Raw genomic sequence first — 17,872 nt, 5'->3', positions numbered from 1 at the left:
GATATTCTACACCAGTATTGACCAGGTTCAACTAACCAACGACACTAGCAGAACCTCACACAAGGGCTTCCACTAGTGCATCAGGGATTCCTCCCTTCCCCCCTGAAATTGGCTTGAGGGGGTTGGAAGAACCCCAAAACAGCACACAAGGGGAGGGGAGATTGCTCCATCAGCGCTAGATTGAATTCCTCCCTGTAGGAACTCATTCTTCTACCTTCAAGGGACAGCAGCAGATGACCTGCCAGCTGAATTGCTTTATGTGAGTCATTTTGGACTCTCAGCTATCCATGGAGGTGCAGGGGTCAGTTCTGTGTCCAGGGCAGCTGTCTACCAGCTCCATCTGGTACACAGGCTGACATCCTACCTGTCTGTGGACTATCTCACCAGAGTGGTGCATGCTCTAGTTATCTCCTGCTTGGACTACTGCAATGTGCTCTACGTGGGGCTACCTTTGAAGGTGACCCAGAAACTGCAACTACAGTGGTGCCTCGCAAGACGAAAATAATTCGTTCCGCGAGTCTTTTCGTCTTGCGATGTTTTTCGTCTTGCGAAGCACGGTCCGCCACAACTGTGCCTCTTCAAGCGGCTTTAAAAAAAAGCGCAAGACGTTTTTGTCTTGCGAAGCAAGCCCATAGGGAAATTCGTCTAGCGAAGCAACGCAAAACCGAAAAACCCTTTCGTCTAGCGAGTTTTTCGTCTTGCGAGGCATTCGTCTTGCGGGGCACCACTGTAATCCAGAATGCGGCAGCTAGACTGGTGACTGGGAGTGGCCACCAGGACCACATAACGCCGGTTCTGAGAGATCTGCATTGGCTCCCAGTACGTTTCCGAGCACAATTCAAAGTACTGCTGCTGACCTTTAAAGCCCTAAACGGCCTCAGCCCGGTATACCTGAAGGAGCGTCTCCACCCCCATCATTCAGCCCAGACACTGAGGTCAACGCTGAGGGCCTTTCTGGTGGTTCCCTCACTGCAAGAAGTGAGGTTACAGGGAAGCAGGCAGAGGGCCTTCTCAGTAGTGGTGCCCACCCTGTGGAATGCCCTCCCATCAGATGTCATGGAAATAAACAACTATCTGACTTTTAGAAGACATCTGAAGGTATCCCTGTTTAGGGAAGTTTTTAATGTTTGACGTTTTATTGTATTTTTAATATTTTGTTGGAAGCCGCCTAGAGTGGCCAGGGAAACCCAGCCAGATGGGCAGGGTATAACTCTTATTATTATTATTATTATTATTTGCCAGAGGAGTGGGGGGAAGGAGGAAGTAGTGCAAAAAAGTGCAAAAATAATTCTTACAATGAGTCAGAGCACTGGCCAGCCAAATGCTGTATCCTTTGCTTGACAGACGCTCAACTGGGGTCTCAGATAGGGGTCTTTTCCAGCCCAGTTCTCTATTTTAACTGGAGGTGTCAAAGATTGAATGTGGGACACTCGACATGCCAAGGATGCTCTCTTATCATTGAGTTAAAGCCTAAACCAAAAAGGGAAATTTTGAAAGCGACTCTCCTCTCCATGGATAATTCTTGACTTGGGAAAATGATTTCTTCAAAATCTCTAAAAACCCCTTCCCCCCAGTAAGGTTCTCTGCTTATGCTGCAAACTTACTACAAAGAGAAGTATTTTGGCAGGTTCAGTCACTGCAGAGGATTCTGTATCCACCTTTTTCATATATTCTAGTAGAGAGGATGAAGGTTTTTCTCCTGTTCAGAACTTTTCCTGGTTCTCAAAAGACTTGACATGAGACGGAAAGGTCAACCAGCCACCCAAAGTGCAACATTTTACAATAAGTGAACATTTAATTTTGCCATAAAATGCCCCTTCGAGAGCGGAAGGGGGCATGAAGCTCACCCATGTTACCAGAACATCGGTTCATTACTGTTAATGTCATCACAAATAAATACTTTATAGGAACAGCAGGAGATTAGCAACATATCGGAAAGTATTGCTTTGGGTTTCTTTCCCCAGAGTTCTTCATAGCCATTCGCTTTCTCACACCGCTTTTCAGGCATCGTAAATCTTAGGAAGGAACCTTTTGGCTAAATGCGAAACGATGTAATTTAGGCCCGTCACAATGCTTGTCGTGGCATCAATTGCCAGTAAGAATAATCCACCAATACCTGAGGCGATATCTCGGAGGACTGTAGGGATGGCACCCAGGACGTAGAAAGGGAAGGACACGATGTCTAGTATCACGCTCACAGGGATGCAGAGAATCTTGTATGTAACCATCAGGACGCTGTAGATGTTTTTGGCAATGCCGTTCAGGATGTTGACGCCCACGCGAGCCACGTCAACAAAGACATTCAGCAGCGCTGTGGCAATTCCTTTGATGAAGGTGAACACCCCCCCGACGATTGTCTGGATGAGGCGCCACAGAAGAGAGAAGGTGTATTTCACAATATGGACAACCAGGTAGACGACCAATTTCAGCAGTTTGAAGATAGGTGTAACGATGAAATAAAATAACTTCTTCAGAAAGCCGCTCTCCTCCTTTGGCTGTGTGCCGGCGTGCTGGCCTGTGGTGGACTTCTTCGCTTGTGGCACCGGTTCCTTAGCTCGGACGTGTTTCACAGCATGGTGGACCTCCTCCAGTTTCTTGGGGTCGTGTCTGTCTTGGCCGCAGTGGTTCTTAAACAGTTGAGCTCCTGCGTGGAGCTTCTTCTCAAGGGCTTCCACGGTGAGGTCTTCCAGGCGATTCTCAGCAGTTGCCTGCTTAATAAATCCCAAAGACCAGGTCTTGGAGCCATCATCGCAGCAGGCGGCCAGCCAGAGAGACTCAGGGACAGAGACTTTGTCCTTCACTTTCAGGGTGGAAGGAATTGCCCCGGAAACAAGATAGAGTCCCTTTCCATTGTCACAGTGTGGAGCCAAGGCCTGGCCTACCAGGCTCTCAATCTCCCAGTGCCATATCTCATGGAGAGGCGGGGTCAATGGCACCGCATTGGTCAGCGTGTAGGTGGCTATCTCGTGGTCGCCCTTATGAAGAGAACTAGGGTTTAGTTGCCCCCTCTCATAGCCAGAGTCCACGTAGTCTGCTGTGAGGGCCTGCTTAGACCCCAAGTTGTCCACTGAACCTGTGACCTCAACTTCCGGCATCATTCCTTCCAGGCCATTTTCAGGATCATCGATCTAAAATGCGAACAAGAGAAATAACTGGATTTTAGAACAAAGGTCACTCATTAAATTTCTCAGGCCCTATGTGCAATTTCTTGGACAATCCAGATTCTAGAAATCTTAAGACTGTCTAATTTCAAAATTTACATTTTGTTTCAAGCCTTTAAACAAGAACAACAAAAGTTTATGATTTAAAACTTGCCAGCCATTTCTCTAATTCAGCACAAAACCATACATAGGGCTTCAGCTGGAGTTCAGTGTTTGTGGTATTTCTGAAGTCTTGAATTTTAAATTTATTTAAAAAACCATCAAAACCTGACATTGAAAAATTTGCAATTCATGCAGTGTAACTTTATGGTTCAAAAACTTTTTCATCACCATCCAAGGTTCCATAAATCTCAATATTGGATCAGGGGTGTAGCCAGGGGGGCAGTGGGCAGCTGCCCCCCATCAAGTAAATAAATAAAAATACTTAGCTGACAAACGTGTCACAGATAGCTCAGTTCTGTTCCCCTAACATAAATCCTGCCTCCCCCAACATAAATCCTGGCTACGCCCATGCCCTGGATTGCATTCAACTAATTGCTACTCAGAGTAGACCCACTGAAATTAATGTATGTTTACTTCAATGGGTTTACTCTGAGTAGGACTAGCATTAGCTCCAACCCATCATATTTAAAAGACACTCTGGTAATTACTGCTGTCTCCAAATTACAGAGATACACTTACTTTTGTACACAACATTTATTAATAAAACCTCTATGTTGATACAGTCAACAGTATCCCTAGTAACGCTGCTACCTTTTAATATGAGACCTATTCCTCACTTTTCCTTCAGGGCTTCCTGGCCCTTTGCATCTCTATTCCTAGATTCTCCTGCAAAGCCACACCTCTTGCAAGGTTGTTACAATAACAAAGTTATTACAATTCCAGCCAAACTGGCAGTTCTCCCTTCCCTTACAGAAGCTGATCTACAAACATCCTGACAACCTCATTTCATTGAGCAGTTGGAATATCCGTAAGCAGCATTCCATGCCAACTTGGCCAATCAGTGCCTTTGCCACAAACAATGTCGAATTTTGAACAGGTGGACACGCCTCTTACATTACACAGCTTTTTGCCAGGTTCAGATTATTACATAGGTTGAGGACACATTTCTCCTGAGTCACCTAAAGGAATGTGCCTGTTCCAGATGTCTCTAGTAACAGAGTGACCACTAGAATGACCTTTTCCAAATGACACTGTAAATATGATGCAGAGATTACATCAGAACCAGCTTTTGGAACAACTCAATTACGCATACAAATGAATGGAATGTCAGGGAGTCAATGTGAATCATGGCCAATCGGCCTCCATCCTTAGAGCCATTCCTGGAATGTGCATCAGCTAGCCTTGTACTTCATAGCTCACCTGGTACCCAGAGGCAATCAGAGATTCCATACAGGTGAGTGAGTGGTTTGGTAGAGGAAGTATGGGTCCATCTCTTGCCCTCTCTCTCATTTGCTAGTCCACCTGGCTTCCATGCAAGCCTTGAAGGTAGAAGAGCCCTTTCCTCTGTGGCCACCATGGAAGCCAAACCGGCTGGCAGAGGAGAGACAAATCATTCCACCCATCCCACCAGTTTGGTTGGTAGAAGTCAATTTTCTTTTCTTAACTGCCCTGCAAGTAGCCCGAATTCTCATGAGGACTATGGAGGAGGGGACTTCCTTCTGTTACAACCAAAGATGCAAACTAGTAGCTTCTTAGTTGGCTGGTAAAAAGAAGAAGCAGGCTAGTAACGTCTGTGGGCTTATTTGCAAGGCTGTCATAGTCCTTCTGATGCTACTGTGTAATTTCTAAGCAGACAAGGACTGGGGTTCCAGCCATCCTGCAAGCAATAGTCTCTCCACCTTGTCCTTAACTCCAGATCTTCGGCTGGCTGGCTGGCTGGGAGTCGTTGAGTCTCTAGGATGAGGATGGGGTGGGGTAACTTCTGACCTTCCAGATGCTACCGACTTCAAATTCCATCACCCCGGCCATTGCCCATGCTGGCTGGTGCTGATGGGTTGTTGGTGGCCACTGGGACATCTTGTAGTGAATTCTGTAGTTTAACTATGTGCTCTGCAAAAGAGGCACCTCCTTTTGCCTGTCCTCCTGAACCCCCAATACTCAACTTCATTGAGTATCAACCATCTCTCTATCTGCTTCATCCACTCCTCCAGTCTCTTACTGCTTTACGTATTCCAGGAGAGCGCATAGCTGTTCCTTGTCTCCAGTGCTGATTCCTAGCTCAAAAACCAAGCCCAAGCTAATCAGGTTAGCTCCTCTTACATTTAACAGGCGGAAGCATCCCCCTGCGCTGTGTTGCCTGCAATTACAGAAGCATCTGGACAATGTTCTTCCCTTCTTCTCTTCCTAATGAGGGAGCAGGAGCTGTTTATGCCGTGAAGGATGGCTCCCGATTGCTCCAGTTGCTTAACAACTGGTTAGCTGTGCTGCGGTTGCCTAGCGACCACCCGGTCCTCACCCACATCCCTCCTCTCTTTCTCCAGCTCCTGCAAAGAGGACGACACTAAGCTTGATAATGATGGGTACCAGCTTGCTGCAAGGGGAGAATGCTTCTCAGCACCCAGACCACCACCGCCTATGCAAAAGCACACACAGCCCCGCCAGCCATGGCTACTAGCCCAAACAGGAGTTGGATGAGCCTCTTCTGTTTTACTGATTACATTTATATCACACTTGTTTTCCCATCAATGAGCCCTGTGGTTCCCAAGTGGGCACTCATCCAGGCCCTGACTAGATCTAGACCTCCTTCACTACAGCAAAGAGGGGGCCTCATGTGCCTTTCAGACACAGCCTGCGGCTACTTGTCAAAATTGGAGGGAGGGGAACCTGGGAAGACCACACTACCGTTATTTTAGGCTCCATGTGCACTAAACATTTAAAGCAGCGTCATACCACTCTAAGCAGTCACTGGTTCCCTCAAAGGATCATGGGAAGTGCAGTTCGTTAAGGGTGCCGAGAGTTTTCGGGAAACACCTATTTCCCGCACAGAGTTACAATAGCCAGAGCGGTTTAGCAATCAAGCTCTCCTTCCCAGGGAACTCTAGGAATTGTAGCTCTGTGAGGGGAATAGGGGGTCCCTTGGAGGGGGCTACATTTGGCCCTGAATATTACTATTGGAACAGAAGCGTAGGGTAGAAATTATCTTAAGAAAGAAACACGCATTCTTGCTACCAAAATGGAATCCAATGGAATCTTGCCGCCAAAATGGAATCCTTGGGTACCACCATTTTCTCCCACTGTATTGGGAGGGGAGGGGCTGTGTACCTGTGTCCACTGTTTGCTAGTTTTATACTCATTCACTTTTATCAGCCAAACAACATCCTGCGATCATTCTCAAATTGCAGCCTATGTATTAGGTTTTGGATAAGTGATCCAAAGTTTTCTTCATGTAACTAAATACTTGGAACAAGGAAAATGGGACAGCAACTGCTATTTACTACTGATACTGTATATTGCTGCCAACTTTATCTCAGCCCCCTGCCCAACTCAGTCAGAAACGCAGGTACGTGTTCTTCCCTCTTTAGAGATGTGAAGCTGAGGAAAAACGGTTATTGATCTGCAGCCAAACACTGAGGTCGGAGGTTTAACCAGTGTCTTTTCTCCAAATCCAGTGCTTTGTCCACTGGGACACTTGGAAAGCGACGTCACCAAAATCAGCCTTCCCCAACCTGTTGGTCTCCTGGTTTTCAGACTACAATTCCTGTCAGCCCCTGCCAACACACTGGGGCTGATGGGAGTTGCAGTCCCAGATACCTAGAGGGCAACTGGTTAGGGAAGACTAACCAAAATCATAGTTTGGAGCCACTGTGCTTCACCAGAGATTGTTGGAGGGGGTGAAATGGGTTAAGCAGCTGGAGAAAGAGAATCTCCTGGTCAGTCAGAGAGGAATAGGAAGTTAGGTGCTGAAGAGTAGGAGGAAATTCAATGTCCCTTATTAGAATATGTAGAGGAATATTTAGGATTCCAAAAGGAAGAGGCAATGTACTGAGAGGCTGGGACTAGGGAGGAGTTGACAAAACACAGAACTAACTCCTCTCAACCCAAGCTGAATTCCTGCAGCTTAAATAGCTGCATGCATGGCTGACATTCCACACGTTAAGCCTTTTCCCCATCACATCATCCTGACACAGGGAAAAACTTTACCTGCTGAATCCATGCCTGCTGGTGCTGAAAGAGCCTGAGAGAGAGAAAAAGTGGCCCAGTCGTGCATAGGCACAGACTACAGTGATAGGGAAAGAAAGGTAAGAACATGACATGAGCCTGGTTCAGACCAAATTTCCTTCCAGCTCCATATTCTGTTTCCGGTTCTGTCCGCGGAGGCAGAAGCACCCAGGAAGGCCACAAATAGGGCATGAGGTAGTGAACGCCACTCCCTCTCTATTCGTTCCTAGCACCTGATATTCTCAGGTAGCTGCCATTCTGCAGAGAGGCTCAGCTTAGCTATCACAGTGGTTTCTAGACTTATCCTCTATAAAACAGCCTAATACAGTGGTACCTTGGGTTAAAGATGCTTCAGATTACAGACTCCGCTAACCCAGAAATAGTTAAGAACTTTACCTCAGGATGACAACAGAAATCAGGAGACGGTAGCAGGAAGCCCCATTAGCTAAAGTGGTACCTCAGGTTAAGAATAGTTTCAGGTTAAGAACGGACCTCCAGAACGAATTAAGTTCTTAACCACTGTACATAACACACACAGAGCTAAGCTATTGCCCATGACCCTGGATAAAAACATTCTTTAGCAACAATGTGTGTACACATGGACGTGGGTAGCTGAACAGGTGCACAGGCAGGAACATCTTATCTTGTGCCGCTGCTGTTGCTCTAGCAGATGTTGCCCTTTTGTCTGCAGCTTCCTGCCCTTTTCGTCTTGAACACACGGCTATTAAAAATTTATGTCCATTACTCTCGCTGGTATTTAGAAAGGCTATTTGGTATTTCAAGGGCTGGGGTAGAGCATGTGCTTTGCCCCCTTGCCTGTAATCTGATGCGGGTCCCCGGCAATTAAAGCCTCTGCAATCTCACAGAGCAGATGGCCTCACTATGTCACTCGCCCCAGCTCTGGGGCTCCCTCTGCGCCCGGCTTTGTCATGCAGTTCCTCAGGAAGAACGGGTCCAGAACACATCCCACGGCACTCCTTTGTATCCTCCCTGATCAGATCAGACCAGTACCTGGCAGCTAGGGGTGGGATCTGATGCACTTTGTGTTTAAATGCAAACTTATCTAAATTTGCACTTTTCAGAATAATGCACGGACCAAGAAAGCACAGCAGACCTCCAAATTTCACGTTTCCCCAAATTTGCTGTGCAGTTCTCTAGTCTAGGTAAGCAATGAGAGGCACACATAAAGGTAAAATGTGCGTATAAACACATGAAAATATACCCCCCAAAATGTTATATTAAGGGAAATGGCTTGACAATTTTTGAATTTCCATTTATTTATTTCATAAAATGTATACACTGCTTGATTGCGGAAAACCTCAAAGCGGCTTGCAAAAGAGGAAACTACTAGTAAAGTTTTACAACCGTACCTTAAAACGTATAGAATTTAAAATACTAAATACTAAAATGACAAACTGAGATTGGCACATTCGCCCATCCCTAGCCACATCACCATGACGGCAACAGCATCACAAATGACTGGCGACACTTTTCAGTGTGGGCAAGTCTTCTCAACTTAGAATGTGAATGCCCAAGTGCAAAGCCTCACTCAGGCCTGTTTCAGACATGCCTATGTTTCCTTGCACTTAATTGTTCCATGCTTGGAGCCAGTTCCCACCCTACCCTCAAATGCTCCACTGTCCGCTGAATGTGTGGTCTGCCTCCATTGAGAAGCACCGGCTTTCAGGGGAGAGTACAAAAGCACCGTCCACAGCTTTTAGACATGCAAGCCACCCATCTGACACTGCGGTTATCAAGCAACGGGGGTTGCATGCATGTACCAGGCCACTGCCATCCAGTTTGACAGGCGGCTTGCAGAAATCTGCTCTCTCCCAGCCTGAAGCAGAAAATGCAAAAGAAAGCGAGTTCAGGAACTGAAGAAAAGAGCAACCGGTCTCATCTGCAAACACACCCGCCCCTGAAACCTTGGGTTTCAGCTGTGCCCTGCACCACAGCCAATGTTTCTTATTTCAAAATACTGTATTGTTTTCTGGCAACCTCGCCAGACACACCTTCCCCCCTGGGCTAGCTGGCTGAAAGCTCTCTGCACATCCTCTACCACTCCCCGAAGGACTCAGGAAGTGGAGAATGCCTCTTAAGAACATGAGAAGAACCCTGCTGGTCCAGGTCAAAAGCCCAGCGAGTCCAGCATGCTGTTCTCACAGTGGCCAACCTGATGTCTGTGGGAATCTCCCAAGGAGAACCCAGGTACAACAAAAGTCTTTCCTACCTGGGACTGCCAGCAACTGGTTTCAAAGACATGCCACCTCTGACAGTGTAGAAAGAACACAGCCATATAGTAACTGTTGATGGCCTAATTCTCCATTATCTAATCCAGGGTTTCCCTAGCTGTATGGGGACTACAATTCCCATCATCCCTCACCAACAGTCCTGCTAGCTAGGGACGATGGGAGTTGTAGTCCAAAAAAACAGCTGGAGACCGAAGTTTGGGAAACCCCGATCTAATCCTTTTTTCCCAAACCATCCAATTTTGTGGCGATTGCTGCCTCCTGCGAGAGAAAACGCCACCGTTCAACAACGCACTGAATGGAGCAGCATTTTCTCGCGCCTGTCCCGAATCTTCCAACAGAGTCAGTTTTGCTGGATGCCCCCAAGTTTTAGGGAGGAGAAACTTCTCCCTGCCCAGTTGTGCTGCACCAGCTCCAAGCTAAAAAGCCTCTTTCCTCCTGTGGTGAAATAATTGGCCCACAGCTGACAACCCTAAGAGAGCCAGGCTGACAGTGACATCAGTGGGGGAGAAAGGCTCTGTGGCTGGCATGCCAGTTTTGTATCTCTGGGGTTTTCTTCCTCAAGGTCCCAAGAGGCAAGCGGTATCTGCCTCTGAATGTTGCTGATGCTTCCCTTTACAGCTCCTAAGATTAGAGTGGTAACAAGCCCTTCTCCCCCCTTGGGGCTAGCAGGAAGTGCCTTATGCATGTCCCTGCAGCTGAAAGGGCGATCCTTGCAGAGCATCAGCTGGCACAGGCGCATGCTTAAAAGCATCGCTGCCAAACAGGCTAATGGCCTGCGCAGACAATGCCCCTCTTGAAGCCTCTGCAGACGGCTCTGTTGACGATGAGCAAGGGGGCCATGACAATGGGATGCGTTTGTGTGCAAAGAATAGCTGACGACCGCCCACCCCTCTTGCCTTTTTCCTTCCCTATTCATTTTTGGAGTCAAGCCTCTGTCTGTTTGGAGAAGACTATTTGTGTACCGCAGGGGTCAGGGCAGAGGTTGGCACCATTCTTGGCTCCCTCGGGAGACAGCCTCCGACTCCTTCCTGTGGGAACCACAGTCATGGCCAGAGGTCCTCCAAGAAATCAGCGACGACAGACGCTCCTTCCCAGAAGGACAAACTGCGCACACTCCTCTTTTGTCCTCAAAAGGGATATTGGGAAAGGCTCAGAAGAGGGCAACCAAAACAGTCAAGGGGTTGGAGCAGCTCCCCAATGAGGAAGGTCACAGTATTTTTAGTTTGGGGGGGGAGCCAAGTAAAGTGGTGAAGGCATGATGGATGGGGTTGGGGAGAAAGTCGGTGGATCTCTGTCATAACACTAAAACTCGGGGCCATTCAATGAAGACGAATGTTGGAAGATTCAGGAGAGACAAAAGAAAGCAGTTTCTTCATGCAACATAGAGTTAAAACTAGCGGATTTGCTCCCGCAAGGTGTTGCGACGGCCACCAAGCTGCTATCTGGAGATTCCAAGGATTGGACCTGGGACTTTATGCATCCAAAGCGTGATTCTCTACCACGAAGCTATGAGCCTTCCTCCTGTTTTCCTGCATCCAATGGTCTTCTCAAAGCACAGGAAGTCTTGACAACTACCCATGTGCATCCTTCTCAGCAAGCATGCCCAAGTCGCTGCAGTGCACGCTGCAAGAACAGCCCCACCCATCTCAGTGGCTTGTGTGGTTTTAACCTCTCCTCCACTGAGCCTGGGAAGAGGCAACAGCAGCGAGCACAGCTCTGGAGAGGCAGCTAGGAATGTAAGGCTGGCTCTGCGCCACAGACGGCCTGTGGTTCCGCCTACTTTCGCCCAGGTGCGCCACAAACTGTCTCTGTCACCTGTTGGCCCCTTGCTGCAGATTGGCTACTCAAACTTTAGGGCACTTGTCCCCGTCCGCAGTACAGTAGCACCTTGGCTTACGTAACGTAACCTTCGGGTTGCTAAAGCGGCAAACCCAGGAGTGTTTCGCCGTGCGCGCATGCGCAGAAGTGCTCTACCATGCGCAGAAGCGGTCCTTCCGGTTGCAGAAACCTCGGGATCTGACCTGAGCTCTAGAACGGATCCTGTCCGCAACCGGAGGTACCACTGTATACTTTTATAGCAATGCTACACCACTTTAAGCAACCATAGAAAAGGTAAAGGACCCCTGACAGTTAAGTCCAGTTGCGAACGACTCTGGGGTTGCGGCACTCATCTCACTTTACTGGCCGAGGGAGCCGATGTTTGTCCGCAGGCAGTTTTTCCAGGTCATGTGGCCAGCATGACTAAGCCGCTTCTCGTGAAACCAGAGCAGCATATGGAAACACTGTTTACCTTCCCGCCGGGGTGGTACCTATTTATCTACTTGCACTTTTTGGCGTGCTTTTGAACTGCTAGGTTGGCAGGAGCAGGGACCGAGCAACGGGAGCTCACCCCGTCGTGGGGATTCGAACCGCCGACCTTCTGATCGGCAAGCCCAAGGCTCAGTGGTTTACACCACAACGCCACCCGTGTCCCCTTAAGCAACCATAGCTTCCCCCAAAGAATGACTGCAGGTGTCACTGAACCACAACTCCCACCATCCCCTGATTAATGGCCATGCTGGTTGCTGCGGATGATGGGAGTTGTAGTCTAACAACTTCTTGGAGGGGCTCCCACCTCTGGTTTAGCCAGGAGTGCAGAGGTTTCTTCTGCCTGTAGACATGACCCAAAAGGAGGAAACTGAGCTGAACTATTATTTCCCTCCAGCATAGATGTGCAGCCGTGTGACAATGCCTCTACTTTTCGATAGTTCTTTGTTGCCTGCCATACAGGTGTTGCAGGTCCAGGAGTCTTGCTGGATGAGGAAAGAAATGTTGGCAACCCTGCCAGATGTGAGGAGAAGGTGGAGATCATCCCTAACAACCCTCACCTGGTTTCTTGGATTTTTCTTAATTATACATATCGGGGAGAAACAAGCTGTGTTCACCCAGGTGTGTTATGGGACTATGACTTCTGGACCACTGCTCTTGCTGCTTGGGGCAGATGGGAGTTGTAGTCCAACAACATCTGGAAGGCCAAAAGTCCCCCACATCTGGGTGTGTGTGTGTGTGTGTGTGTGTGTTTGTGTATGATGAAGCCAATGTTCTGCTCCTCCTGCCTGCTAAGAGACTCTATCAGTACACTTTCTAATTTCCTTCCTGAGGTAGCTACAGTGGTACCTTGGGTTAAGTACTTAATTCGTTCCGGAGGTCCGTTCTTAACCTGAAACTGTTCTTAACCTGAAGCACCACTTTAGCTAATGGGGCCTCCTGCTGCTGCTGCGCCGCTGGAGCACAATTTCTGTTCTCATCCTGAAGCAAAGTTCTTAACCTGAAGCACTATTTCTGGCTTAGTGGAGTCTGTAACCTGAAGTGTATATAACCTGAAGCGTATGTAACCCGAGGTACCGCTGTACTTCCCAAAGGGAGGAAATGCAACATCATAATTAAAAAGAAGGCACAAGTTTGCATCTGCCAATTTACATGAACAGGTGCAAATTTAGAAGCAATTGCTTCAGATTAAACAGAAATTGGCATTGCTCCACAGTGAGGAAGACCGACCTGTGTGCAGCTGCTCAATCTGCTCTCTAGGTGCTCATGGCTGACGGGCAACTTTGCGGCCTTTTCTAGGCAGCCTACACCCCATAGATACGAAGTTCATATGCCACCACCCCTGGCAAAGAACCCTGAGAACTGTAGCTTGCTCCTCACAGAGCTATACCTCCTAGTACGCCAATTCCCAGGATTCTCTGCAGCCTTGTTCTCCCTTCTTGGGGCTCTTTATCCTTAAGCCAGGATTGGACCCAACAGCCTTTCAAACTGAAAACTGTCATCTGTAAAAGTAGGAGCTATAGCTCCCAAGCTTTTGCAGCGGGGTGTTTTTTTTAATTCCCCTTCCTTGGGGAATCCCCAAGGCTGCTCTTTCCCATTCACCCACCTGGCCCAAGTATGGCTTTGCCAGTCTCAGGCTAGATTTCCCTGACAGAGCTATGATCCCCAGAGCGGTTTAACAATCAATCCCTCTTCTCAGCTCCGTGAGAGGAATAGGGGCCTCCTGGCAACTCTCAACATCCCCGAGTACACATTCGAGAGGCCCCTACATGGGTGTAACACGGGTGCATGCCTTGGCAAGTTGCACGATCGATCGCTGTCAGAAGCATGGGTCCACTTTAAGATGTAAGAGAGTGCCAGCATGAACAATGAACTGGGAGCCCGGGGTTCAAATCCCCGCTCATGATACTCAATGGGTGGCTTTTGGGTGACACTGCCTCTCAACCCAACCAAACTCTCAGGGTTCTTGAGAGTATAAAATGGGATTGCCATGAATATGTGCTAAATGCGGAGAGGGCCAACGAAAAAGACACATGGAGCCGCTGCCACCCCATGTGACAATCCTCCCCCTGACATCATTGTGCTCTGAATCTCGCAGCACAAAGTAATGTGCTTTCGGATATGCTCTCAATGCGCAAGGGGAGGAGGAGGAGGAGGAGAACCTTACTGCTGTTGGAATTGGCAGTCGGAGTAGACAGGTGGGGGAGAAAGAAGAGACGAGCCGTCACTCCAGAATGCAGCAAACACTTCCATCAGAAAGATAACACAGGTAAAAAAAAAAAAGCCAGGATTGATTATAGCTCCCTGTCTGGTCTCCAAGGTGCCCTAGAATACGGAAGAAGGCTCCGAGATCACATTTGAAGCTATGTCTTCCACACACAAACCCAGCACAACGGTGTCGCACTAGAAGTCTGGAGTCTCAGCCAGCAGAATAATCAAGAGGGAGGAGGCTGGCTTGCTGGCTTACCACATTTTGAAGTAATGGCCGTTGCCTTCTGAAGTGCGAAGGAGGGGAGCTCTCCAAGGCCATTAAATGCCTAACCTCCAATGACCTAAGTGCCTCTGCCGGGTGATCCCCTCCTGCATCCTCCTTCCCACAGTGGCAAAGAGCAAAGCAGGGAGACAACAGCCAATCCTCTCTCATGGTTTACAATAGCAGGACTGTCCAGCGGAATCCTCTCCTGCTTACAGGCTTGCCGCAGGCACCTGTCCAGACCAGGGCACTGGACCAGGCAGGCCACTGGCCTCATCCAAGTACCAGGCTCTGTTCTGGTGCCTAATCCCTTCCTTCGAAGACGAAAAAAGCCATCTCCTCTCGTGGCAGCGAGTTCCAAAGCCCATAGCTTTCCTTAAGTAACAACGATGGCGGCAAACAGTTTCACAGCAAGCTGCCCTGACCTGGTGCTTTGCAAAATCCACTCCCCCTGCCCCCCCCACTTAATCTATTTATTAAATTTGTATACTGCCCTATACCCGTAGATCTCAGGGCAGTTCACAACATAATATCGCAGAACAAAAAGAAAAAAAGAAAACTGGCCAGCTTACACTGTTCCTATAATCTATTTTAACTGTTTTGAAATATGAATTTTAGATTGTAACCCAGCCTTGGAACTGCTGGAGAAGGACAGATATTGTGTGTTGTATATATATATAATAAATAAAATGTGTGTATCGGCCTTCATCCAAAGATCACTGGGCGATTCACAACATATTGATAGAAATCATCATCATCATCAGTAATACCACCCGCCACTTCCCTCCTCACCTGCGGCTCCACCAGCCATCTCTCTTCCCCGCTCTGGCCGCCTCCCGTGTACAGAAAAGCCGCGTAAAGGGGGATCCTGTCCCGCGTGCTGTAGAGGGTGGCGAAGCGCGGCTCTTGGTTGTATTTCTGGCAGATCTTCACGTGCTGATCCCCGGACTGCCCCGGGAGCCCCTCGGGGGGTGTCCGCTGGTAGAAGAAGCCGTCGCAGTCTCCGAAGCTCGCGGCTTCATCGCCTCCCTTCGTGGCCACCACCTCGCCCTGCGCCCAGCCGGCCAAGGCCAGCGCCACGGCCGCCAGCAGAGGCAGCGAGGTCCGCATCTTCACTGCGCAGCGACGAGGATTGCCTGAAGTTTCTCCCGGGCGAGGAGAGGATGCGATCCGCTCGGCTCTTCTTGGCAGCGGAGGGGAAAGGGCGAGACCAGACGCTGCTGCGACAGAGGCGCGCGGGTGTGTGGCTGTGTGTGTGCGCGCCTAGGCGCAGCCTTTAAAGGAGGGAAGTGAAACCCGAAACCGCAGGCAGGCGCGAGGAGGCTTTCCGCGCGCAGCGCCAACACGTGGTGACACACGCCGCAAAAGCGAAAATGGGCGCTCTGCACGCGCTCAGAGGCATGCAGGCCGCCGACCGGGAAGAGGGAGGAAGGAAGGGGAGGGGAGGAAGAAAGATCCCGAGTTATTGCCTCCCTTGCGTCACTAGATCAGCGCCAGGCTATCTTCCTCTCTTTTTTTGGCTCCGGGCCACGGCTGGTGTCAGGCGGAGGGAGAGGAAGAGAGAGGATGGGCGGAGAGAGGACCGCATTGCAGTGGGGATCCCCAGCAGCACGCCTTTCGGGTGGCTCGGGCAGAATCTCCTCCCCGCGCGCCCAAGCAGCACCCTGCCAGCCCGGCCTGCCACCCACTTAGGGGGAAAGAGGGACGAGGCTGCAGCGGGTCAGTGGCTCCGGCTAAGCCGATCATGGCGCGCTTGCGACGCCCTTCTCCAGCCAGCGGGTCACAGGGAAGGGTTTTTACGCAGCAGCAGCGCGCTGGTTTTGCGCGCAGTGGCTGAGCAGCAAAATGCCCACCCCCTCCATCAAAGTCAAGGTGGCCCAAGGCTGGAGAAGGTGCTTTGGCACCCGAGGCAGGAAAATCCCACAGCCAGGAGCCCTTGTCCAGGTTATAAAAGTGCAATGATTATAATAAAATAAATAAGTAGCAGTTTGCTGCTCTTTGCATGAAACCTGAAATCAGCTGCCTGGGGCGGAGGCGGGAAAGGATTCTACTAAGGAAGCTGCCTTAAACCGAGTTAGCTGTCTAAGTCCATCAAGCTTTGTATTGTCTGCACCAGGGGTAGGCAACCTAAGGCCCGTGTGCTGGATGCGGCCCAATCGCCTTCTCAATCCGGCTCACGGACGGTCTGGGAATCAGTGTGTTTTTACATGAGTAGAATGTGTCCTTTTATTTAAAATGCATCTCTGGGTTATTTGTGGGGCATAGGAATTCGTTCACCACCACCCCCAAATATATACAGTCCAGCCCACCACATGGTCTGAGGGATGGTGGACCGGCCCACAGCTTAAAAAGGTTGCTGACCCCTGGTCTACTCTGACAGGCAGCACCTCTCCAAGGTTTCAGGCAGGGATCTCTCCCAGTTCAATCTGGAGGTGGCTAGGACTGAACCTGGGACCTTCTGCTTGCAAAGCGTGCAATATATTACTGGACTGCAAGCCACCCCCCAATATTAGGGCTGGGAGCGTTTATTTTTTATTTCACTCTGCACCCCATCCATTATAAACCTCAAAATGTGCTGTGTATGCACCATACATTTAAAGCACATCTCCCACCCATATCACGGAAAATGTGAACTGTAGATTCCTCACCGGAGCTACAATTCCCAGCACCCTTAACAAACTACAGTTCCCAGGATTGTTGTGTGTGTGTGTGTGTGCAAATCCTATCGCAAGTTGTGCTGATATGAGCTGCTTAGGATGTGGTGGGTCTCCGGCTCAGTCCACTCACCCCTGGTTCAGCTGGTGTTCAATCCCGAACCTTGGTTAAGCTAAAGATATATCTGCATAACTTGCTCACCTGGGGCTCAGCAAGCCTGGCTGAGCCAAGGCCGGTGTAAGTCCCCAAAAAAGGAACATTCAGAGGGGCAGAACCAGAAAGCAGGGATTTAAGCTGCATCCTAAAACCATTCAGCATGCTCACATGGCCTGGCAGCCTAACGTAAGAACACTGTTTTAAAGACTTGTTTTCCATCTGCCAGGCAGAGCAACCGCAGCCACCTTGCTGCTGAATCTGGCGTAACTTTACGCAGGTTTAACTTACACCAGTTTGCTTCACACAAGCTTCTTGTGCATGAGATTGCTTTCTATATCGTTAAGGCACAATCAGAGCACATTCTCACCCTCAAAGAATTCTGGGCATTGTAGTTCATTAAGGGTTGTGGAGAACTGTAACTAACTGAGAAGGGTAAACTAGAGTTGACTTTGCTCCCCACCGCCTTTGCAGTCCTCCCTATCCGCTTTTCCTTTTGTGAGGTGTGTGTGCAGGCAGAGACTATATTGTTTTAATAGGGGGTGAAACTTAATTGCACTGTCGCGCGTCATTTTAGGAGAACCTTAATTTTTGCACATTTCTTCTTTGAGGGGTCTTAAAAATAAGTTCTAGCATGTGAAGAATTCAAATCTGCTATTATTTGTGTGACCAGACAACATTTAGCTCAGTGAGTCTACATCTGATGAAGA

At 49.1% G+C, this 17,872-nt stretch overlaps 1 protein-coding gene across 1 annotated transcript; it reads right to left on the bottom strand.

The window, feature by feature from the left end:
• Window positions 1-1,775: 1,775 nt before the first annotated feature.
• ENDOD1 (endonuclease domain containing 1) lies at window positions 1,776-16,038 on the bottom strand. The gene is made up of 2 exons (XM_082219411.1): window positions 15,147-16,038; window positions 1,776-3,128 (listed from the first exon to the last, which is right to left on the bottom strand). The coding sequence occupies exons 1-2, from the start codon at window positions 15,462-15,464 to the stop codon at window positions 2,001-2,003; spliced, it is 1,446 nt and encodes a 481-aa protein (XP_082075537.1). The 5' UTR covers window positions 15,465-16,038; the 3' UTR covers window positions 1,776-2,000.
• Window positions 16,039-17,872: the final 1,834 nt, after the last annotated feature.

Source organism: Podarcis vaucheri (assembly GCF_965113315.1).
Source record: "Podarcis vaucheri genome assembly, chromosome: 4".
NCBI classification, from domain to species: Eukaryota; Metazoa; Chordata; class Lepidosauria; order Squamata; family Lacertidae; genus Podarcis; species Podarcis vaucheri.
The sequence above is the reverse complement of the archived record's forward strand: the minus strand, read 5'-3'. Positions and strand labels throughout refer to the sequence as shown.

What these genes read in the sequence shown, in the direction of transcription:
- ENDOD1 (XM_082219411.1), bottom strand. Translation starts at nt 15,464, where the DNA reads ATGCGGACCTCGCTGCCTCTGCTGGCGGCCGTGGCGCTGGCCTTGGCC. An exon ending in GATGGCTGGTGGAGCCGCAG is followed by an intron (nt 3,129 to 15,146) that starts GTGAGGAGGGAA and finishes TTCGCATTTTAG; the next exon opens with ATCGATGATCCTGAAAATGG.